Source organism: Cyrtonyx montezumae, unplaced genomic scaffold (genome assembly GCF_038088225.1).
Source record: "Cyrtonyx montezumae isolate F1298 unplaced genomic scaffold, pur_monq_1.0 scaffold_36, whole genome shotgun sequence".
In the NCBI taxonomy this organism is placed as follows: Eukaryota; Metazoa; Chordata; class Aves; order Galliformes; family Odontophoridae; genus Cyrtonyx; species Cyrtonyx montezumae.
This window is the reverse complement of record NW_027072041.1, coordinates 12,424,244-12,450,670: the sequence shown is the minus strand read 5'-3', so window position 1 is coordinate 12,450,670 and position 26,427 is coordinate 12,424,244. Positions and strand designations below refer to the sequence as shown.

Genomic DNA, 26,427 nt, shown 5'->3' with positions numbered 1-26,427 from the left:
AGAAAAAAAAAAAAAACAGCTGTACTTTATTACATAAGCCACTCAAATATTATTTTTGAACAGACAATTCTTTATTCTTTATCTATTGGAAAACATAAGTTCCTAAAGCTACAGCAGATGTCTGCAACATTAAAAGCTTCATTCCAAAACATAATCTGGAGAGCTGGCACAGTGGCACAGTGGGTGTTCAGCGTACTCTGCCAGAGAGATACTGAACCCAGAGAGTTTAATTCCCTGACAGTTTAGCTTAAGTGCTGTATGGGAATTGTGCTGATAAAGTTCATTTCAGATCTCACGGTACCACAAAATCTGTCAAAAACTCATTGTTGCATCATAGTGATTAGGATCTCTGTATTCAAGTTCAAATTAAAATTCTAATCATAATAGTTCTTTTGGATATGATTTTAATTCCAGTTACCAGTATCAATTTAGGTGTGTGTCAGAAGGACATACAGTCAGGTACTGAAATAGGTTAGAGGATGTATTTAAAACACACACTGTGCTTATTTTAGCAATGTAGAAAAGAAAATAACACTTTGTTTTATAGGCTGTAATAAATATTTGCTACCAATCTTGTCCTCTCTCACTAGTGTCATAAAAATAAATAGATAACTGGATATGGAAACTGCTGCTCTGTATAACCAAACACAGACAACTTCACCCTCTTTCTCCTTTGGCTTTCTCTCATTGGTTTTCTCTTCTTTCAGGATGACTGCAAATCAGGATAAGCCAAGCACTTATAACTGTAGCATTAGTGACTAGTAGAATGGAAAGATATCACGTATACTTTCAAGTATCATTTCACAGAATCACAGAATGTCAGGGATTGGAAGAGACCTTGAATGATCATCTAGTCCAATCCCCCTGACAAAGCAAGAACACCTAGATTTGCACACCTTGCATTACTGGGGAAAAAAGAATAAGTCCATGTGATCCTGTGATGTAGCATTGCCATTTAGATAATTAAGCATGTGTTAAAGAATGAGGAATAAATGTTCCCTAACTTATACAAAATATTTGGCTTAGTTCGTGGGAGGACAAGAAAATGTATTTTTTTCCTTTTGAAGCTGCATTTGGGATTTGCAAACAATTACTAATTTTTTTGTAGTTGCATGTAACACTCAAAACCAGGAGGGCAGAGAGGAAAGGGTAGTGAGGTCCCAAACTAAAGCAGATTCAAGAACTAGGCTAGTACAGAGATGAGCAGAAGAAGGAAAGCCAAGTGTAGCTTCCCCTTGAAGAAGCAAGGTTATCATGCAGTTTATAACAAGGCGTCCCACTGAGAAAGGCCTGAGAGCTACAGATGCATATAAGGGCATCTGTAATCCCTCACTTAGAGGGCAGTACCTCATTCCCAGATCCCCTCACTAGTGCCTGCCCTTTATAACTGGCAAGGTCTCCTGGCTGCTGTCCCAGCAACTCTTGGGCTGTGAGCTCACAGGAGGATCTGCATGACTCAAGATGAAGAGCCTCACACTTCCTACTGAGTTTGGAAGGAACCACCTCTCACAGCTAAAAGTCTCAGTAAGATGTTGCCTTTGTAACAACCAACAGATTTCAAGCCAACCTCCTTCACTCAAGATGCCTACAAGAGTCACACAGAGGCAATAGCTGCTCAGCATCATTTCTCTTGAAGGCATTCTGAGCAGATCATGGCCCACTTTACAGGAAGAAGACTGGTGCAATGAATTAAAGTTACATACTTCCCAACTCAAGCCCTGCAGGTAGACAAGAGTGGAAACACCAACTTTCTTCATTCCTTTCTTCATATCAGTTCTGATTAGAAACAATAACATTGTTTACCTAATTAGTACTCTTTTTTTTTGTTGTTGTTATTGTTGAGACAAATATTTGTGACAGTTATGTTTCATCATGTTGAATGAGTCACCTGGGATTTACTGGGTCACCAATAAACAGACACAGCACCACATAGACTACCACCAGTTAAGATCAGATCTAAATCAATTGCCAGAAGTCACTCAATCTGTTACTTTCTTATCAAACGTTATTCATGTTCTAAGAGAAGTCACATGTTTATTTTCTGGTCTTTAAGGACCATGCAAGAGCTACAGAAAATGTTTTTTTAAAAAAACCTCTAATTCTTTAAGTAAGAAAATTAAATAAGAAAGAAATAAGCTGGACTTTGTCATTGGGATATCTCAGTTATTAATGACAAACAAGAATATAATGCTTCCACTTAATCCTGAAATTACATGAAAATATTTTCAAATTATGTATGTCTACGTTTAACTAGTAAGAGGAAAAGTCAGTAGATTATAAATAAATAAATTAAAATAATATATTCACTTGATCCCTAGAGTTTTTCATTCAGAGAATTATTAGAATGATAGAATATTTAAGAACTGGCCTGCAACTTCAAAATGCAGATGAAACATCACATAGTTAAATTCTGAAGAGAACTATACTGACCATCTTTTCTTGCTACATCCTTCACTTGCAAAAGGTAAAAAGGAAAATAAAATAGAAAATGAAAACCAAAGAATATTTAATTAGATTTATGTTTTCCAGGTCAAATTTCACGTCACACTTCCTGTAAGAAGAGTTAAAATGACAATGCCTTTTCTACTGAGTTTCATGTACATGTCTTGAATTTGACACACAATATTTTATTAAGCAAGCACCACAAAAACTATATTTTAATGATTTATTGTTTATTATTTTCTTCCTACATCATTCCCTCGGAGAGATCTGCCTGCAAAAACAGATATTTTAAAACAGTTAATCCCAACAATCTTTATGTAAAAATTATGCTGAACTTATGCTTCTAGTTAGTCAACTGACAATCGGTATAACACATTTTGTAAAAAAGGAGGCATAGTAAAGTTAACGTCACACCTCATAAAAAGCTTTGTAGTCATCCCAGTGGTGGCTCTCAGCATCCTGCAAAATGCTTGTCGCACAAATTCTGATGCAGTAGTTCGTAACTTGAAACTGAAGAACGTTGATGAATTCCTGATACTGTTGGACAGGCACTAAGAACAGAGGTCTGTTCAAAGAGAATGATCAAAGAAGCAGAGACAGAAAGGCCATGCAGCAGAAGGCAACAATTCCCAGTGCAACAAATGCTTTAGATTATCAGGAATCAATCATTCATTTCCTTTTAGTCCTGGAGTCTGAACCCAACATTTACTTTTGAAAAAATTTGGTTTCTCTTTCACAAGATCTTTAACTACATCTACTCTTCTACACATTCTCATTTAATGAAGTAACTTGGCAAAATATTACTTTAGACTGCTTTCTGCAATAAAAGTGCAGTTGTCATTCAGCTACTCAGAGATTCTGTATTGAAATCTAGTTGCATCAGCATTATGATAAAGAAAACATAAACAGAGTCTAGTGATTATTTTTGGTAGGTTGTATGCAAAATTTTTCATAACACATGTAGGTAGAATTAATGAGCAATATCTTGGCTCAAACTTCCAGTTTGTAAAGACGGATTTCACACAGAAGAGAGTAAAAAGCATCAGAGGGGAAGTACCTCAACAGTTCAAATAACCCCTTAGAAATCATACTGTCCTTGTAAATTTTCTCTAGTTCAGATGTTTCCCCACCAAAGGTCCATTTTCTACCTTTATATCACATATGGCCAAAACACATGGGCCAATAAAAACATTCCTAGCATCTTAAGAAAAAAAAAAAAAAAAACCACCCTAAAAGATCAAATAATTATATTAAACTCTAAGTCAAATACTGTCTTTGACTTCAAACACTTGCTTCCTTTCTTTACTATGTTTTATTTTGCTTGCAATGAAAAATAAATTCTAAAAGTCGATTAGATATATTTTTACACACTTGAAAAAGTTGATATAGGGAAAAACTTCAGAAGCATACATTTGTAACGTCATCTCAGATTGCTATGTGCAAAATCTGATGTTATGAAAACTCAGCTATTGCAAAGGTAAAAAAATGTAAATTAAGGCCTTATTTCATTATTTATATGATAGCAGGGTACATTTGGTTCACAGAAGTTAATAAATAAAAATTATTCTCTAGGAATCAAATGCAGATCGTACACATAAATAATTTGTTTTGCAATGGCTGCTTTAGATTGTTGATAACTGATTCAGGTCTGTTCATAAATACTACATGTAGTGCTTGCACTAAAAAATACAGTGCAATTTGGGAAACTATCATCAAATTGTGAAATCAAAATAGAATTAAGTCCTATATTATTTATATTCAAATTAAATAGTTATCTGTAAAAGGGACTTACTTTTTGCTGCTTTCTCTCATTAGATTGCTGTACATAGTAAAATGTTGATAGACATAAATTGCTGTGGAAAGAGCAGCATACAAGTTTTGCAGGGGAGCCTTGGAAGGAACGTCTTCACTTTTCTCCTCTAGTCTCGCCAGGACAGCTGTTGCTACTTTGCTGCAAGCCTCTACAAAATTTGTTCTAATTTCCTGAAGAGAATCATCTCTGCATGTCAGAGCCAATGGAAGCAATGTGTCAAGTTCTCCCATGATGTCAGAACAAAACTGGGAGAAATAAATGTGGCATCAAATTATTTGTATTCTGACAGCACTGTTTAATTTATACACACTTGGGTCACATTCTTGAATAATGAAATTGGCATAAAACATAAATACATCAAACAAGCTTTACAAACATTTCATTCTGTTTTACAGTGGAGAAACATTTATCTACAGTAAATGAATTATTACTACATTCCTTCTTGCTTTAAAGCTACATAATATTTATGGAGAAAAAATAATGAAAACCATCCTATGTTAGTAACATCTTCACTTTGGTTATGACTTCATTAGATGTACATTCAAAACGTAAGGTTAATTCCTTGTAAACTAAGATAATTTTCTAAACTAATTCTTTTTGAGAAATATACACTTTTTAATACTGAATCTGAAAGCAAACCTATCTGTTACTAAGTTTATCTAGTGCTCTCCCTAAAATTATTTTCTCAAAGCTTATGTGTTAGTTTAAGCAAATTATCAGCACCATTCTGCTAGAGCAGCTGAAAAGCTTAGTAAGTTCAAAAATGTTCAAACAAATGTTCTTTTAGATAAACTATTTAATTCATTGCCATAAGTAGCCTTCACATCAAATCAAAGAACTCTATTTTGGCCATATTTATTGTTATGCTGATTTGTTAAATGGCCAATCTAAAAATCCAAATACAGGAAATCCCTTCATAGTTAGCTTCCAAGCTTTCAGCATTTTCCCACAAAACCACGTGGTAACAGTGTAGATAATAATCAGAATGTTTTAGAACTTTGTGGATGAGAAAAAAATAATGCCAGCAAAGTTTAGAAGTTAATTCTCTCGAGTATAGATTACAGGCTATTGTATAAAGCTTTGCTCAGCCTCAGATTATAATGCTTCTCACTTTCTTCTTAATACCACTTATATAAGATATAGAATATTAATGGTACTGTAAGTACTTCAAAGTGTAGATGGCAAACAGCCTTGGCATTCTGTCTCCCCTCAAACTTCAGATCTTCTGATACCTGCCTTAGCAATTCGTTTCGGTTGCTCCTCCTGTTGGACAGCTCTGCAGGACTCCCTTATTTGCTGGTTGTTTACAAGAGTCATTGCACAGCCTGCTGCTGAAGGCTGTTCTTCCCGCTCATGTTGAAGTATTTTAGTTGAAAAATCCTGAATTGCTATTGTTATACAGTGAGCCACTGAAGAAGACAGGTCTTTAAATGCATTTCTCCAACCAAAATTCAGTAAAATAGGCTGAAATAATACATATTTTTATTAAATAAATCCAAGTTCAGTACTGAATGTTATTATTCTTACTGTCTGAAACTTGCATGAATATTCATAACTGAATTACTTAAAAGGACACTATAACATTTTGAAATCCATTTGAATAACTCAAAATACATCTCCCTTACCTTGAAACTGTATTAAATTCTGTGTACACACTCTCACAAAGTGAACACGTATAACAATATTCTATTCATCACCAAGGTTTTAAGAAAATGAATTTGTAAAAAGCCTTGATTAATCACATCTGCTTTTACATAAGTCATGAATTTTGACATTATTTATCATCTTTAATACGTACTTAACAAAGTTACAACCATTTTCTGAAGTTTAGCAAGTAATCTAGCAATGGATATCTTGTGACAATTCTTGGAACAACCAGAATTTGCTAACTTTGAATATTAATGGTAATGCAGCTAAAGAAGGCAGCTTCTAGCCCCGCTGGATTTAACCTCTTTAGAGGTGTAGCACAGATTAAAGTGTTTAAACAGACATCTCTTATTTTTACCATAAAATGGTATTTGACTGCAGTTTATATCAGTTTCTTGCTTTATGTAAGGAGATGTGTTTGAAATTATCACAGTTGCACAGAAGAAGACATCATAGGACACAGTTATTTTCCACTTTGCATGGCTTGTATAACACTCAGACACCAGAAGTGGCCTACTGAGAACTGCCCCAGTGTAAGAGAAATACTTTAATGGTGTAAGATAGACTATCAAGATTCCTACTATGAGGGCATAGTAGGTGAAAAGAAGTGTTGCTGACACTAATGAGTCACCATACTTAATTGAAGGACAATGAAGAAGTCTTCAACATGAATTCCTTTCAGCTTTACTCCAGTTTAGAAATTGCATCCTCCCTCCATGCCCCTTCCCCAGGCCCAGCACTCAGCTCCAGGGAGCAAAGAGACAGCCTACTCATACAACTGTTTTGGCAATTACTCTATTTTTGCTTTGTGACATTTTTGTTTGTTTTTGATCCTGAGTCAAGTACAACCCAATCTTCAGAAAATGTTCTTTGTAATCTGTAAGATATGGGAGTATCAGTCCACATAATTACTGAAAGTACATTTCAGAAAATCATTCCAGCAGTAAAAATGAGCTGTAAAAAAATTAAACTCCACCGGTTAACAAAATCAGACCACTTAGAACACTCAGACCACACAAAATGATCAGTAAAATTTGTTGAGTAGTAAATGACTACTAAAGCTTAATCTTGTACATGTGTTCTACAATGCACAGTGCTTACTACACAGTGGTTTGTTGACATCAAAGACACTGAGACATTGAACATCATGTGAGTAGATGTCCCTACAGACAGCATTATGATCAAATGCTTAAAACTTTAGAGATTTTTAAATTATTCTGTGTTTGACAATATATTCAATACTGAATAAAAGCTATCATGTTTCAACAATTTTTTTACAGGATGGTTATGAAGTACTTAAGATCTTAAAACCATTCTGTTATTAAACCTAAAAGGCACCAAACAATTCTTTATGCATGCTGTAAGATTTTATCCCACCTTAGTTGAGAGTTTGCGCCTAGAACTAATTCCAGTATATGAAACTCTGCCAATAGGTGTTTATAATGAATATGGTGTCAGACTGCATTGGAGACACAGACAAAAGAAAATCCCCTACAAAGTGTAAGGCTCTTTTCATACTCACCTCTTTTACCTGAAGTAAGTGTTCAGGAAGCACACTGGCTTCATTTGCTCTAGTTTCTCCTATTAAAAGCTCCCCACTAGCTTTCTTCAGAACTCCTGCACAGTGTGATAAAGGGGATCAAAGTTAAGATTAATTCTGTAGAAAAGTCAGCAGCCTACAACACCTTCTGATACATCAATATGAAGCTTAAAAAAACTCTGAACAAGATGTAGTGGAATACTAATGTTATGATAAAGTCGACTTCAGGTTATACACAACTCCTTTTAAATAACGTGATGAAATCCATAGTCATATTTTATAAAAATGCACATATAATGTGTAAAATATAGTTTATTTTGTCATTTATTCATTTTTATACCAATCATGCAGTCATCTAGTTACAAGGAGAACAGATAATGTTGGAGTAGCTGTGCAGAAATTAATTTCTATTATTTGTTCAATAAATAAAATGAATTGCTCACTAATGTATTTTTATAGTTTTAGTTATTTGGAAAAGCCAATATGGTAAGAATAAAAAGACAGTTAATTAGTACTGTTATATAAGTAAAATAATGGCCACAGGAAAAAGAACAGATGAAGCTCCTTGAGAAACAGTGTAAAAAAAGCTCACTCATAAATCCTGAAGAAATAGGAATATTGCCTGGTCTGATAAGGATGAGTAGATGTCACTTCCATATGAGAATTGAAATGAATATGAGAATAAAACTAAAAATCTTGTGTTTTTAAGTCCATCTCCTAGCGTTAAGCAAGCAAAAAAAGTGTAGATATTCTACATTTAATATAACCAATGTTAAATGAAAAAAAAAAAGAATTTTCAAACCATTTGGTGTTGTCAAACATTACTAAACACTATTTACTACACTTGAACAATGAAGGTCTTCATTCATATGATGCTGCTACTGCTGGTATACTAAGCTGAGGTTTGAAGATTATTTCTATGAAAAAAACCTGTATTTATACATACATGGGATCTCACTTACCTGAAGTGGCTTTTACTTTTCCCCTAAACAGTTCACCCTCTGAAAATGAACATTCTGCTTTTCATTGGCCTATATAACATTTTAAAGTTGGGTGGGTTTTTTTGTTTGTTTGTTTTGTTTTGTTTTGTTTTGTTTTACTTTTCCCATATTCATTTAAATTTACAAAAGACAGCAGAAAATAAAAATAAGATGCAAGGTTTGAAAAACAGAAGCTGAACTGGTACAATACCACACCAGAAGAGACTAACCAGATAAACTTATCTCCCCAGTCATTCAAAGCATGGTGTTACAGACAGCACCACAAGTTCGGTGCTTTTTCCAAAGTTTTAACACAGTTTTTGATGAAGCTTCCTACATTTTTCTTTATATGCCACTTGGAATAAAAAGGACAAATGATTGGATATTTTCACTCATAATTATTCTGTACTTTCTACCTGAAATATATATATACATATATGCTTGAAATTGATTTGTCTATATATCTTCCAATTCTAATAAAAAGAGGAATTCTAATGCCTATATATTTACACTCTCTGACTGTCATTACTGAGACCTGCTATTTATATTTTTTGTATCCTTTAAAGAAAACCATTAGTATTTAACCTAAAATGCTTGGCACAAACAAGTATAAAATATTTTTTGGTCTTCCCACAGAAGCCTCAAGATCAAATCACCTTCTCTTTTCCATTTTTTTGCTTTCTCCAACACTTATCCAGTTAAAGTTGTCCTTCATCTTGCTCAATTCGTCCGCTAAGCGGGGATTCCTTCACACGTTTATTGATCATGGCACAACAGCTGCAGCCTCACAAAAGCCTAGGCACTTCAAGTGCTACGTAGACTTCCCCTCAAAAATTGTTTCCACAAAGATACACATAAAACTACTCTATTACTGCCCTATTACTTCTTCTCTTGTGACTGTCTTGCACTAAACTCTCCTGGGAAATAAAACTGTAGCTTTGTCCAAGAGACTGGTAAACATGCTGCAGCGAAGCCACTCAGCCCAAATTAGTTTGCCTTTGCAGAAAGGAACACAAGGAATTGGAAGGAGGAAGGATCCCTACCTTGTGAGCTATCGATTTTTACAGAAATTCTTTCAGTCTTCACTCATTTCAAACTTTGAATTCCATTTGCGTGGAAAGACACAAAAATCTTTTCGTATGAATATTTAGAGAATTTGTAAAAAGAACATTTAAAAATGTAAGTATCATGAAAGAAGGAAAAGATAGAGGTAGATTATAATAATAATCAGTTTTTCAATAATTCCTCTTCAGGGTATATTCTACAACTTCTTTATCATTACGAAAGACTGTATCAATGTATTTAATGTACTTAATTTGTTTTGAATTTTTTTTTTCCATTCTTGTTGTGACAGGGAGCACTCTTGCATTGTTAATATAATTCTTTCTGTCCCCGTATTCAAAGTTCCATTAAGTTAAATATTCTTCAGAACTCGAAAGCTTCCTATTTGTTTTCATAACATTTAGGCACAGAAGAGCTGTCACAGTGTCTTCTGCTAACATCAACAAAGAGAAGCTAATCATCAAGGAAAACATTACATGATCACTCCATAACTGTGCATAACTGTGCATAAGGTAAGAGTGGCACCAAAGCACCTCACTGGAACCGGTAGGCTCAGAAAGATTTTTTAATTGAAACTACTCGAAATATGTCTTGCAGAAATGGGAAATACCAATCCACCACAGATATAAATAAAAGAAGAAATAAAATAGATTTTATAGGCAGTAGATTAAAAAGCTTCCTACTTCCTATCTTCAATGAGATACTTTTGTGTGTGTCTGATATATTAAGCAACGTTAAAACAATTACTGAAAAAGAGTACATGAAATCAAACTACTTACTAGTGTAAATTCCATCTTCACTTCAGATTTATCTGCTGAAAATTAAGTGGTTCTTAAAGAAGATACTTGAACATTTTGCTGCAAGATCAAAGCAAAATTCTTTATAACTTCAACATCTATTAAAAGATGTCCCTCACAAATTTGATTCCGCACTGCTTTTATTAAACTTTCCAGAAAGGAATATAGACAAAAGGATTTCTTCTGCTGCTGTGAAGGAAAGACCAGATTTGCAAATCTTTCTGGTCCCCTGAGGCAAAGCTTGTAAACCTAAGGGCTTGACAACTTTGCCCACAGTGTTTTCAAAGAGCTCCATTGGAAAAAGCTTTTCTTGGTACTCATTATCTGATCTGTCCAAAGTTCACCTTTCTCACTGGAATGAAAAAAAAAGTGAGACATAGATGAAAGTACGTTAGATGTTTTTGATTTTTTAAAAGTCTCAACAAGAAGCTTCTGAAAAGCCAGAGGGAAGAGAAAACTCCCTTAAAGATGGGAAGAGAACACATCTTGGCATGATCCTAAACCAAGATCTCCTGCTTACTCCTTGACTGCCACTTTATGTTCCAGGTTCCTTCAAAGAGAAACACTCCTGTGATGCTCCGTGTACTAGGTATCTCAGAAAGTCTCAGAGAATTCAACTGACTGTAAAGAGAGAAGTAGACTATCTCATCACATGATGAGGTACCTGCAGAAGAGATGGCTAAATGAATTTCCAAAGGAAAAAAAAGTGGTTACTCCTTCCATTATCTGAGACCATTAGGGAAAAGGGATACTTAAGGATACTTAACACTGGTAAGAAATGTTCTTAATTGTTAGAAAAACACAGACACTTTTTCTCAGAAAGAACTGTAATCTTGCCCAGATGATACGTAAAAGTTCATTGAGAACTTCTTGTCAGTATCTCATTTGACTAGATTTGAGAGAAAAAAACTGAACTCTATGCAGGCAGCAAATAAAATGGGTATTTACACTGCCATTTCTTCTTTTAAAACTCTGTTTAGATAATGCAAATATAATTTGAAATCAAGTGCAAAACTTAGGCCTGGCAAAGAAAATCCAAAACCTAAAATCTGGAAGGACTAGATGGAGAATACTGAAAAGTTCAAGTGGAAAATGTAATTTGTAGATTTTTTTTCCATCTACACAAAACAATTAGAGAAAAGGAGTATTCTGAATATATTCCAGAAGATGACAGATGTAGAACACTCCAACTGAACACGGAGAACTATCCATACCACCTAAAAAAATCTCTCTGCATCCATCTCCCTACAGAGTTCACTCTGGTTCACTGTTTCCTTTGGTGCTATTGTGTGCCATGGGGTTACCATCAGAGAACACTGGTAGGCAGTACTTCCCTCTAACATCTATTTTGAACCGCCTAAATTGGTCTTCATAGGATTCCATTGTGCACACTGCAAAGAAACTTGTCTTGTTGCCAGCTAGAACTGTGAACTACATGTCTTTCTTTTCTTCACTGTTCTTTTTTCGGTTCACAAGCAACCTCCTACCAAAAGCAGAATCCGCAGAAGAGACTACATCCAAGCGATAATGCAATGAAAAAGTATGAAGAGAAGCCCAGGTGGCCACCTTGCAAATTTCCAATGTGGAAGCCTTCGACCTCTCCACCCAAGAAGCAGCTATAGTCCTAGTGTAATGAGCTTTACAAACCCTGGGAGCCTCTTTACCCTTAACTACATACGCCTCCCTAATACAATCCCTTAACCATCTAGCTAAGGAACTCTTAGAAGCCATTTGACCCCTCTTAAGACCCCCTAAGAGTACAAACAATCTGTCAGAAGATATGAAATCTTTGATTCTTCTGTGATAAACCCTAAGTGTTCTTCTTACATCCAATTTATGCAGCCATTGCTCTTTGTCATCGCTGGGTTTAGGGAAAAATGAGGGCCAAGAAATCGTCTGATTTAGATAAAACTCAGATGCCATCTTTGGGACTGAAAAAAAAATTAAAAAGATGAACTGTCCAAAGACCCACTTTGTTTCTGATGGAACTTTAGCACGTTCTGTATGTCAAGAGTGAAGTGCTATGAGACATGCTGAACAAAAATCAACTGAAACTGCCATTGAAACAACTGTAGATATAAGCACAACATTTGACATAAGCATGTGAAAAAAAATAAATCGTGGAATCTCTGCATGAGATACAAACATGAAAAGGCTCTCCTCAATCCTAAAAACAACCCGCAATAAAGGAAGCAAGTGCAAAGTTCCAGCCTATGAGTTCTCTGGAAAAACTTCACTTAGCTTGGATATTAGCCTACCTTTCATGAATTGGCTTGTTTCTCTCAATTTACTAGCAGGACTCCTTTCGGAGCACTGATGCTTCCAAAACACTTTCATTGCAGTAAGTGCAGGTGAGTTTGCATATGACCAATTTAACTTTAAACCAATGAAAGCTAGCATGGTTATCTGTCTATCAAGAACAGCACACAGTTCCATTGGGGCTAATTTACCCTGCTTCTTATGCTGGTCCTGCAAGCCATGCTGATTTGTAAACCTGACACCCATACCTCAGTTAATTAAAAGCAAATTTGGACATAGCTACACTCTACATTGTTAAATTAAACAACATCTCTGATAGTTAAGTCTTCTAAATAAGTATAGAAGATGACCATTACATTTTCTATTCACATACTACAATGTATTCTGTAGAAAATAAAGCAAGGATTCTAATCAATTACTTTTATCAATACCCAGTCTCCATCACATAAAAGAAAAGAGTACTGGCTGAATATGGGACATTTATGAAAAAAATTAAATCACTTTTGCTATTGATCAGAAACTAAGATAACTGAGAACATTGTTCTCATTTTCCTTCATCAAATCAGCTTTTACTTCATCCCCAAAACTAATATTTCTGACAATGTTAAGTGAAAATAACACCAACAAACAATTAAGTCATGACTTAATTTTTCTGGTCATTTTTATTTTTTTCAGATATTCTTCAGAAATTGAACAAACCTTTCTGTATAAAACTTCTTGGTAAGTAAAGGAACATTGAAAACAAAGATATGTCTGATGACAATGAGTATTGCCTGTAAAAGACTTATTTTCATCTTTCTTTCAGGGTAAGTGTAGTTTTATGTTTTCTTTAGAACAGGTTTTTTACCTAGAAGACTACTTCCTATAACCTGGTCTAAAATAATATTCCCCTTTCAGATTTGATAAGATGCTATTCAGGGATTAGCTTACTGTAGATATGATAACTGTAAAACAGTGTTTCTAAAAAAGATGACTGAACGCACTTATGATGAGCAGTTCTGGCTTGAAGAAATCCCTCAGAATAAAATTCTCACCACAACTTCTGGGAAGTAAAATATTTCTCGTTAACACTGCAGTGATTATATTCTCTGAATTACTGGAGATCACATCTTAGACTCTCATTAGCTAAACATGTGAAATCCATTCCCAATTTTAGAGTTTCTCTCTTTTCTAAGGTCTTTCAAATAAAAACACCTAAAATCATCCTTACTGAATGTACAGTCTATCCTCCAAATTAAACCTGTAAGAAGTTTACTATAACATCTTTCTGTAGGACCAAGGCCATGTAATGTAAAACACAGTGTACAATCACTTACCATTTCTTGAAAACTAAGAAAACTGAGAAATTAAAGGAGGCAGAAATACATTTAAACCAACAGTAAAAATGGAGCTTGACTGCAAATTCTGAGCTTTTATGTACATTCTAAATACACATAGGTTAACTTGCATTTCTGAACCTGTGTCAGTATTTCAGATGAAGAACTTACCAACAAAACATGCGCTTTTGAACTTTTGCTATTTCATTGTGGGGTTTTTTGTTTCTTTGTTTGCATCAGTTCTGACACTATACTTCCAAAATACCTTGCTTCTCAGCCTGCAGCTTTATTATGGAAATATTGAACATTTTACTCCTTCTATGCTTTTTCCCTGAGCTGATTGGCCTTATTTCTGATCTGATCTTTTCCTACAATATACTCAAGTCTTCTGAAAACACTTATTACTGGGGCATTCTCAGGTATTGATACAGACTGGGGGAAGAAACTCCTGGACAGCAGCCATGCGGAGAAGGACTTGAGGGTCCTGGTGTATGAGAAGCTGTACATGAGCCAGCTATATCCTGGGCTTCATTAAAAAAGGAGTGGCCAGCAGGGAGAGGAAGAGGACTGTCACCCTCTTGTCAGCTCTTGTGAGGCCCCATCTGGAGTACTGCATCCAAGCCTGGGGCTCTCAGCACAGGAAAGAAGCAGAGCTCTTGGAACGGGTCCAGAGGAGGGTCAATAAAATGATCAGAGGGCTGGAGCACCTCACCTATGAGGAAAAGTTGAGGGAGCTGGGCTTGTTCAGCTTAGAGAAGAGAAGGTTCTGGGGAGACCTCATTGCGACCTTCCAGTACTTGAAGGGAATGTATAAACAGGAGGAGGAACAACAGTTTGCATGAGTTGATAGTGACAGGAGAAGGGGGAATGGTTTTAGACTAAGAAAGATATAGATGTTAGGAGGAAATTTCTCACTAAGAGGATGGAGACGCCCGGAGAGGTTGTGGACATCCCACCTCTGGAGGCATTCAAGGCAAGGCTGGATGTGGATCTGGGCAGCCTACTCTAGTGGCTGGAGACCCTTCCTATGGCAGGGGATTTGAAACCAGACAATCTTTGAGGTCCTTTACAACCCGGGCCATTCCATGATTCTGTGATTCTCTAGGGACCTGAAATCTCTTGAATGGCAGAAGTAGCAAAGTAGAACATTTTTGGGCATGCTGTAACGTGGGAGGTGTTATTCACCTAAATTTTCATGATTTCATGTTGACCTCATCAGACATGAATGCAACATGATGAAAGACAGATACTAAGGCAAATATAGTATTTAGGCTTGATTGTGAAAGATGTACATCCGGTTGTAGAGCCTAGTTCTATGAGAACATCCACTGAAGCAAGTGGAATAAGAAGGACACTAATTGTAAGTGGTTGTGACAACTCTAGGTGAAAGTAAGACTGCATATTAAAATATTTATGTGATCATTTAAGATCAATAAAACTGTTGTAGAAGTCTATTTTTCCCTCTTCAAAAAGGCAGCTTTGAAGGGCAAGTTCAGAAATGGTTACAATCAGATTTTATATATTGCTTTGTCCTACATGGAACATAGAGTATTTACATGAAATTCAATAGGAGTCATTATGTTACATTGTTCGACAGTTCTTCATCAGTAACTACTGCATATCACATCTTTACAAACAATCATCAGTTCTTTTCTACAAATCACTGTGCTAAGAGGTGAATTTGCTTATTTCAGAAAGATTTGCAGTGGATACTGTAACATAATGGATACATTTACATAATATGATGGCATAAATTAGGTAAGTAATTTTGAAAATCATACCAAATTGTTCTTTGGCACCAGGTAGCATCAATAAACAAGGAAAAGCATTCATTACCTTGAACACTCTTATTCTTCTCCGTAAACAAAGGCATTAACAGAATTTCTGCAGAGAGCTCTTCGATTTTTTCTTCCATGAATAAAAAGAGTTCAATAAGTTGAGAAAGACATTTGAGTTGATACAGTGTTAAACAGAAGTTCCTTCCTTTTTTGTGGTATTCTTGGGAGGCTGTTAAAGCAAAACCATAAAATAAGTTTCACTTTTGCTTAGAAAACAATACTGAAAAATTGATAATGTAGAGAAGCACTGCAAATCAAGTAATATATATATATATACATTGACATGTCATAATGTATCCTTTTCTCATTATAGAATGCTGTCAAATTAGTTCTTTCTAAGTCTTTCACATTTGTCGTCTCTATGGGAAGGTATAAATGAACTCTAGGTTTTCTTATTCATTAACTACGATTTTTTTCCGAGGAACTGCTCAGAAACCTTCTCACCTGCATTTTACAGAAAAGCCACTGTTTTTCAAAAAAACTGATTGAACAGAATAAAAAAAGCACATCATTACAACATTTCAATGGCTTGGGACATCACATCCCCACACTGTCACTTCGGCAAGTCACCTTGTCTGTTTAACAATCTGCTAGCACAATACCATTGATGAGTATGACATTTGAGTGAAAAGAAGCATCAATCTCACATTCCACAAGTTTAAATATGTGGGGTTTGAAAACAAGTGAGACTGTCAGTGAACAAATATCAGCAAGTATTATACCTATAAGCATTTGGTATTTAAAAGAAGAAACCTAACATATTATTTTGAAAGCTCAACACCTGTAATCATAACATATAATCATGTCACTTAATCCAGGGAATTCTGCTTTAAGCACAGTCAGACTGTAAAACATAGTGAATTGTTTCCAATCCAGTATTACCATACCACACGGCTATGACTATTTTATTTTTATAACTTCCTTAAAAATAATAAATTTGCCCTTCTATGCAAATGGTGGTGAGCCAATACCATGTTTTTATGGATTCTGCTGCAGATGTAACATCAGAAGAACAGTTCACATGGAAAGTGTCAGAGAGCCAGAGTAAAGAGATGCTCCAAAAGACGAAAACAAATAGAAATTGACTGAAATGTACTTTTATGTACTCTCATATGTCAAACCTCTCCTACCTTTTACTCAGAGCCTCCCTTTTTCCTCAAAGTTCCTAGATTACTTTTTTTTTAGGTGTTCACAAATCATTTTTAAATAGACACAGAACTAAAGAGCTGAGCTGAGCTCTGAATAAAAATTGCCTAATTTGCTATTCTTGTTCTGCAGCCTTAGAGACTGAACTGTGATGGTTGCACTGACATCTGAGCTTCCACAAAGTTCCACAAAGATGTACTCACATTATTCTCTTGTATTTCTAAGAATGGCAGAAGGTGCTATTGATAATTACATCTGGTGGAGTCTTCCCTGTCTGAATAAAGAGTAAATTATATCACTGGATCTCCAACTTAAAATCTTAAATTTCCAAAAAATAAGAGATTCTCATATATTCTGAGAATTCTCCTTTACTCAAAAGCTTGATAACATAAACTGAGTTTAACTGGTAGGAAATGATTCCTTGATTCTGTGGAAAGCCAAAACAAATGCAAAAAGTGAGAATCATTAATCACATAATAAAAATCAATGGAACATTAATTCTGCATCCTGTGATTTAAAAACCTTGTGATTTTTATGTCCCCTCCTCTCTCTCCAGGAACAAAGGAACCTTCCAATTATTTGACTGTCCCCAAGTTACACTGTCCTCATTAGACTGAAAGGAAGTGGACCTAGACACCAAAAGTATACCACAGTAAAATTAATTCTGGAGTATGTAACCAAACATGGAGAGAATTGAAAACTTATCTTCCCTTTAAGTTCCAGGAGTGTTTGGACACTGCCCTCAGACACAGGGTTTGGATCACGAGTGGTCCTGTGTGGAGCCCAGGGTTGGACTCAGTGATCCTTGTGGGTCCCTTCCTGAAGAGATATTCTGCGACTATATGTGTCTAGTGAAGTAGAGAGCTTGAAATACATACTTACATGAATTAATACCATAATTGTTATATAACATCCTTGAAGTGAAAAAACGAACAAAGAAACACCAGAGCCTCAAAACATGAATCAATATATGTAGAAAGCAAAGAAGCCAAAATTCAAGTAAGAGAAAATTCTTATTTCTTAAAGAAAACAGTTTTATTTCTGTGGAGTTTAAAAGTGAACTCTGTGTAAGAAAGGCCCTTCACTGGTGATAGGTGTAGTGATAAACACATTCCAGAAATGATGTAGTTACTCTGGAAAATAATACTTGAAAATATTCTGCTGTGTATACCTTTTAGGAGAAGGGTACACATCATCCCTCCCCCCTTGCTGCTCAGTGCATGGCCTATCATAGAAAGGGCTCCTGATAGCCAAAAACTGAATTGCATCTGGAGAAGACCTAGAAAGAGGGGAAAAGAAAGTAGAATGGAGATAGATGTGGGTATTGACTAGATATACTTTGCACAGTAGAATTCACTGGTATTTCACCCACCTTTCCCTTCTGTATGGTCTTCTGTACAGACGTGGAATACACAGGAAGATTCTCTATATTACCTGTTCAACCAAGCCTCTGTGTTGTTAACCCACCTAGTGTAAAATCAGCCCACACCACAGAGTAGTGCATGATGAAACAGTTACTGAATATAGATGATTTCTGATGCTACACAAAGAGGTCAGAGAACTCATAAAACTCATTTACCCATCACACAGGGAGCAACATCACTCTGTGATGACCTAAGGCTGTTGACAGTATCCTTACCAATTCACAGTCATGCACAGGGTGACTGAAAGCACTTGAACCTGATCTCAGCCCACCATGAATCAGAGATAACAGTGATATTACAGTCAAACTGGAGAAGGGAGTTTGTAGCAAGTTGCATGACACAAACCATTTTCCTTTCTGAACAGCTTACACAGTATTTTTTACTCTCATTCATCTAAATGCCATTATTATTTTTCCTGCACATCTAAATTTAATTCATGCAAATTCGTTTTATAAGGAAATAGCCGCAGAAGAAATGTACATCAACAGGACATCCATACTGTCTTCCTGAAACAGGACATATGGGCATGCCATAGAAGCTCAGATGTGTATGAAGAGTTTCTACAAAGGAATAGAACGTCTCTGCTACAAGAAAAGAAAGAATGCCCTTAAAGACTTCTGGTGCATAGATTGTGGTCCTTTCATTGCCGGAGGGTTGTGGGAATACAAGAGACACCATTCAGTGCAGAAGCTGTGGAGCAAGATAAATGGCACAAGGAAGCAAAGCTGAGAACCAAAGACCCTCCCAGAAGAGTCAAAACAAAAGCCAGATGAGCTGCATGATGGCCATATGATGATGGCTATGATTGGAGGAAGAATGCGTGGTTTGGAACAACTCATGACCTTAATTGGATAAGTGCTTGCATGCACAGGTAAGGAGTGTTTGTTGTTTTGCTGACATGTAAAGGTGAATGGGAAAATTAAGAGAAACCTTGTGAATGTATATAAGGGATGTTAAAACCTGTAACAAGTGATTTGCATCGTCCACATCTGAGTTTGATGCTGCAGAGGGTAATTCTGATCTCCTCCCACATACAGGAAAAGAGTGCACAAGGGGTACTGCATTTCTTCTAGCCTGCTGGTTCACCATGCCAAATATCAGGTGACAAGCAGCAGATTCTCTGCTATCTGAGAAAAAGCTGACTCTGTGAGCTTTGCTCATAGAAAAAAAGATACCCTGAGTAAGACTAATATTAAATGTCTGTCTAATTGCGCAGAGATTTTGAGAGTGCCAAGGCAGCTGATGCTGATATACAGCAAAATAAACACTGTGGGTACTAATTTTCAAGTTTTGCTTTTCACTCTATCTGAATGGACTAAAGCAAAAAAATTTTTCCCAAGATCTAACGCACGTTCCACACTTGTTGAAGAATGAAGCAGGCCAACTTTGCCAGAGAACACTTGGCTGGTTGTACAAGGACGTAGCTCTTCAGAAGGTAAGAAGAAATAAGCAATTTTACTTAGGTGATCACTCGTTATGATAAACAAGAGGTCAGAAATGGACTGCACTGCATCTTGAGTTTCTATTCAGAACTCATTCAAGAATGGTGACATCAAAAAGAGGGTGCAGAGTCCTTTCCAAAGTAAAGGGAGAGGTCTCAAATAGGCAGGTCCAGGAATGAAAGAAGGCCATAACAAGTATTACACAGCTGAAAAGAGGCTTTGAAGAAGGCACCAACCCCAAAATGATATGGAATAGGATCTACTCGGTAGAAAAAAAGTACGCTAGGAAAAAGCTTAAAAACAGAGGTAACAAGCAGAGTTACAATAAATACCATAGCAATAATAAAGTGCAAATCAACCATTATTTAGTTTTTTTTTTAATGGCCCATTTTAGCTCAGAGATATCATCTTCCATTCAAAGAAAAAGTTAACAAAAATTAAAGAATCTTTAAAATGTTTTCTCTTTGAGACAAAATACAAACTGAAACTACTTAAGCCCCTGTTCCATCTTTTGCTATCATGCAACCTGAATACTTGCCTGTCTCTCAATTGAAGTGTTTCAACATCATAACATGAGATGAATGGATCTTGCATGATATAACACGCAGTTAATTGAGGTTCTTAGGTAAATTTTAGCCAAGATTGTTCTACCCTCCACATGCAAATACTTTTCACCTGAACTTTTAAGTGTTTGAAGCTCAGGTAAGTTTAGTGAATTGTTGTGCAGATTAGAACAGAAGATCCACAGTAAAACGGGCTATGGGTTGCTTCTTCTCTCCACTCCTACCTAATTGCATTATCACTAAAGCCCTGAAACAGTACAGAGGTCATGCCACAATTCTGCTTGTCTTCTTTCTTCCTCAGACTGGGAAGATATTGTGCAATTGGCCGAGCTACAAAGATATTATTATGGAGGAACCTAAATAGAAAGAGCATAGCTGTTACAGAAACAAACATTTCTGAAGTTTCTGCTGAAGAGGTCAAGAATCAGTCCATGGCCTTTTGTTGTGTTGTTGCATGAATGATGACATTCAGTTACTAAGTATTTAGATTCAGATACTGATGATTCATGATGAGAATGATGTGAAAACATACAAATTTAACTCCCACCATAATTTTCATGAACAGGGCTTACTGAGACACAAAATATTGACTAGAAAAGAACAAAAGCGTCTTTTTTTTGTTTTCTTTTTTTTTTTTTTTTAATCAGATGAAGTAACACGCAAACTCACAAACGATGCCATTCGTGCTAGCATTTTAGGGTATTTGCACATAGAAATTGCAAACAATCATCCATAGTGAGTTCCTACTTCACCAGTTTCTCCATTTATACCTTCATCTCATTTTAAAATCCAGAACATTTAGTGGTAAAAAGCTATATTTTTATAGCTTTAAAGCTTTATTAGCTTTAATTACACTCAGGGTTAATAGATGTGTCATACTAATTTTGTTATAAGAGTCAGTCAGCCATTGATACCTGTGTATTCTCCTGATGCTTCCCATCATTCTATAGACAACTATACCACCAACTTCTTAATGGTTTTGCTCCCAATCCTAGCTTGCCTGATTTTCACTATATGGGAGCTGCACTACATTTTTTATCATCTTGTTGCCCTTCCTGAAGTCGTTCCCACTTTCTTTCAAGGAAACAACTAAAAATATTTGTCTGTATGGAACACAGAGGATGAATACTGTAAGAAGAGAAACATAAGTATTATTAGAGAAATCAGGGACAATTTTGAAAGATTACCGGGGATTTAAATTCTAATCTAATAAGATAATTCAAGTACATTGTAGAGGCTAACTCTACTTAATTTAAAATCCAACACAAAACTTACACAAGTTGTTAATAATAAGAAATGCACGCTGAAAAATAAAATATGAAGAAACTAAAGCACAATGTTTTAAAATACTCCCCAAAAATCAGCATGCCATTCAAACTTCACAGATAAATTGAGAATGCAATACCTCTTCAACAATGAATCTCAGACCTCTCTCCTTTATTAGCTTGTTAAGAAAGGTAATTTCTGCAAAGTAATAAGAGCACTTGGAGGCTCTTAGGAATAAAAAAACACGGCACCAGAAAATTATACTGCACTGGTGATAAAATTTTGACACACCCAAGTGGGTTCTAAGCCAGCAAATAAATTAATTAAAGCATTTTTCAAGCATCACAGAAGAAAAAGCACATAAGGTACTTGAAAAAGGCTGTGTTTGATTTCACTGACCTGGGTACTTGCTAACTTGTGATTTTATAGAATATTTCGTAAGCAGTATAGCCCTCAAAATATACAGCGCTTGATACCATTAAGGAAAGTATTTTCAATTTCCTCATTCATAACTGGGAAACATTTAACATCTCAAAAGGTGTATAAAAATATGCATACAAATGAGTCCCATAACTTCAAAGCAACTTTTTTTATTTTTTATTTTATTTTACTTTATTTTTTTTTAATGGCAATCACAGCATCTCAAAAAAAAAAAAAAATCAAATGACTAATTCTGATCATTTCAGCCTGCCCAAGGATGTGACACAGTAAAGTCAGGAACAGAAATCCCTGTATCACAGGCAAGCTGGCTGTGTTCAAGAACAGTTCTGCTACGAGTGTGTTGTTCTCAGATTAATCAGCCCTACAATTGAGCATACAGAGACACATGACTAAACTGCTTCTGAGACTCACCATGGAATCCTTGGAAAGCAACCTGATGATTGCCTTCTGTAGTGATTACAGAGGGGATTTCTCCCTCAGCAGGAGTCAAGGGTTTAAAAATCTTTTAATCAATTTTACTATAAAACACCTTCCCAATACATTAAATATCACTCCCCTGCCCCCATTTGTAAACCTAAATTCATAGAAGATAGACCTACAACATTGTTCTTCCAGTGACACAAAAAAGTGACGTCAGGGATTTTAACCCATAATTTTAGATGATGAAGAAAATTGAAAAGAAAATGTTTAATATTAAACTGTAAATCTAACCACAACTTGTATATAAATAATGAAGCCATGCCATAAATTGAACTAACATTTTGTTAAAATTAGAAAATAAATAACCTAATAAATGCTGTACTGTCATTTCACTTGCATTCAGTAATGGTATATTCAATTTTTATGCTGTTTTCTCTTCTTAAGCTGCATGGTGATATATGCTTTTTAATGTAACTGCTAGGTTCAAATAATTAGTATTGCTGGGTGTAATCACTAATTTCCACATACTGTAAAAGGCAACTTAATATTTCTGCGAAGCAGATGTAATGCACAGTAACTACACAGATTTAAATTATTATAAACAGTGCTAACAGTTTTCTATACACAGTACTTAAGATAATTACAAAAAGTTTCTTCATTACTGCCTGCTAACATTTTTTTAACAGTTTAATTTGGATAGGATACAAGATACATTCAAATCACACAGACACAATTACTGCAAGCCCAAGAAGCTATAAAATGTTCCCAGCCAAATTCCTTTGACCCCGTTAATGTCTGTTCCTAGTTAATCGCAGATATTGTTTGTAGTACGCATTTGTTACGGAATATGAGAAAACGAAAGGAAATCCCTTAACAGTTATTGATTCCAGCATTTGCTGACTGAAAGTTAAGTGCCGTTTACAAAACAGAACAGATGCAGATGCTGACAAAAAGGTAAACAATTGTTGCATGGCTTACTGCCAGATTCAAAGGCAATATATTAAACTCCAAGTGAAGCACATTTCCCCTGTAGATTGCACTTATTGCCACTTCATTTCCTATGTCCTCTGTCTCTCTATTGCTCTGCCTGGCACTAAGTTATTTTCAGTTCTTCGGTGACCCCTGAGGCCTACTGCTACCTCATGCAGCCATTAGTGAAGGGAATTGCATGTGTCTGACATGGCCTGAAACCAATTATTTGATATTTTCTCCAGAATGATGCCCAACTCTGCTGGGAATGAGCAATCATGAAATAATTTGCCTCCTGATTTAATTTTTTCCTGCACAAATTAGTTGTAGCTGAGCTAGCTACACACACCTGCCTGTGACATATCTCTGTCTTATCAAGGTTCTACTTGAAATGATGAAAAATGGAAGGGGGGAGGAGAGTTGAACAGAATAGGTTGGGGAATCCTGCTTTAAAAAGGCATTGACAAGTTTATCAGATATACTGATCACACGTACTCTCTACTGATTGAAACTGACAGATCCAAAAGAACTACCACTGCAGCAAAGGAAACTACATAGATGCAAACTGTTATCGGAGTGATTTTTAAACACCTTTCTTACTCTGCAGCTCAGTCTCCTCTAGTTCCAGTAAAATGCACAGGTGAAATGAGACTTGGCTAAAAAAGCTCATGCAAACAGATTACATGTTGGATTACTTCTCTTCCCCTTTTTCCTTTTAAATGGTCATAGATCTAAAGACAGCAAACACTTTATTATTAGACATCACTGTTAACTTGAGACTTTTCTAAGTTCTATACTACACATCCACACCATGCACATGCAAGAAAAAATGCAGAAAAGGGATTTCAATTTGTGTATAAACAAAGTAAGCATGTATAAATTTGCATACATTTAATCAAGTGAGGTTGTCTGTCATGGAAAGAGAGATACTACTGCTGGCTATTCAACCACCTCAGTGAAGACTGCACTCATCTTTTGAAAGAGATATGCTGTACATGAAATTTTAATCAAATCTATACTGTAATGTCTTCACAGTTAAATTAAACCAGTTTTCACCTCATCGTGACAGTTGATGTTATCTAGTGAATGCCTAAGTCCTTTGTCAACAAGGACTGCATACATGTGTCAAAATTAAATCTTTGCATGAAATCATGTTCACCGACTGAGCGACAAAAGGCTAGAGCAGTGCTGGAAACACAGACTGGAGCCAGAATGCCTGATTGTGCTCTGACACCTAATTTATGTAATAATCTTAAGCAAGTCATCTCACCAGCCTAACTACTTGACAGCATACAGATATTCTACTGTTCTGTTGAGCAAATTACAGTGAATTCCTCAGGTGCTCTAAGGATGAAGCACCCTGTAATAATGACTAATAAAACAAAACAAAAAACCTTTACACATCTTGCTCTGAAACTACATACTCAATCTGCACCTTAATTTTCAAAAACAAACATATCTTCTAATAAATCAGAAGATACTCTGTGCATTTCAATTTCTGGTATACAATCACAATGTAAAGAATGTAGACCAATTAATGAATCTCTGAATTAAAAATAGTTACAGTTGGATCCACTTAAGGAATTTAGCAGCTGGTATCCAATCATTTTCTAATAATGATCATAAAAAAAATTGGAGACATTTTAAAAACTTCTTAATTAAAATGGTTTGAAAATGGCAGTGGAGAATCTATTTACAGTTTTTTATGACATTTTTGGCTATTTTTAAAAGTTATTCTTTGCCCAACAATTCCTTCTGAAATAGTGACGAAAGGTAAACAGTTCTCTTTAGAAAATTTTAAGAATTATCTTATGGCCATTTCTTGTAACATTTCTCAGGAGGACTGAAACCACATTCTGCCCTTGTCAATGAAATGAACTTTCCACTCCATTTATTATTACTATTACTATTATTATTATCATCATCATCATCATCATCATTTTAACTTCTCTTGCCTACAGTGTAGGCTGACGGAATTATTGCATTCCCCAAAGTATATACACAGAAATAAAACACCAAAGAAGTGTGACAAAAAAAAACAAAACAAAACAAAAAAAAAAAACCATAACAATTGATGGAGCCTGTAGCAAACTGGAGAGAGTATCTATTTTGAAAGACAAGAGCTCTGTAAGAATTCCAAGAAGCTGATCTTCAGAAGAATGAAGTACTGCCAGGTCTGTCAAACTTTCTTCTGAATATTACCGTTGATAGGACTTACGTACATTCCTCTGTAAGATCTTTAACATTACTTAACAGAAAAACTGTAATTTGTATTTGAAATCACAGTAATTAGTGCAGTTATGTTTTATCTTCAGTTTTGTTAGCATCTGCAAATACAGAGATGTCTGCTAACTATGTTTCTATCCTCTGTGCTTACATTCACAGTGGAATGGCTGGATTTCACTCAGATCAGATAACAGCATCAGACCCACTCTATTAAAATTAAGATTGTTTGGAACTTTCAACCAATCACAAACTTCTATCAAGCATTCATCATTCCTTTGTGTAGTCTACACACAATATTATGTATTTCCCTAAATAATAGATTAAAGTGCTCCTGTCACTTTTGCTTCTCATACTTGGAATTTCCAAGATACAACAGAGGTGGATAGTGACAGCTTTTGTTCTAAGAGGAGAAATCACTCAGAAAAGTACTTACAAAGCTAGATTCCATACTCACACATCTGCTTCATATATCTGTTAATTTCAAAATTCTATCTAGGAAAAAGCACCACAAAATTCTCACAAGTACTTTTACGGGAATAAAAAGAACAACTTTTAAGTTTAGGCATACAGAAAACAAAAGGACAAACATTGCCATTCCCAAAGTCCTAGAGAAACACCTTTGGAACACTTTAACCAATGCTTTGTAGGAAGGCTAGAACAATTTCTATGTTTCAAATGAAGGATTAAACATACATCAACACAGATGTTCACTTACTGATTCCTACTTATTGCTACTACACTCTTAGAACACCTTTTAATAGATGAGCTGACAGTATGGTATGTTAAGGAAAATACAATTTCTCTACTACAGACAGTCCTGTCTCTGCTGGACTTTC

The 26,427-nt window shown here is 35.5% G+C and overlaps 1 protein-coding gene across 1 annotated transcript in view; it reads right to left on the bottom strand.

Moving 5' to 3' along the window:
- KIAA0825 (KIAA0825 ortholog) overlaps nucleotides 1–26,427 on the bottom strand; it is a 185,584-nt gene that overhangs the window by 138,610 nt on the left and 20,547 nt on the right. Inside the window, exons 4-8 of the mRNA XM_065745607.1 lie at nucleotides 15,693–15,863; nucleotides 7,425–7,519; nucleotides 5,492–5,719; nucleotides 4,235–4,500; nucleotides 2,857–3,007 (exon numbers count right to left, since the gene is read on the bottom strand). Of these exons, the coding sequence (XP_065601679.1) occupies nucleotides 2,857–3,007; nucleotides 4,235–4,500; nucleotides 5,492–5,719; nucleotides 7,425–7,519; nucleotides 15,693–15,863 (911 nt within the window). The remainder of the gene's footprint in view (nucleotides 1–2,856; nucleotides 3,008–4,234; nucleotides 4,501–5,491; nucleotides 5,720–7,424; nucleotides 7,520–15,692; nucleotides 15,864–26,427) is intronic.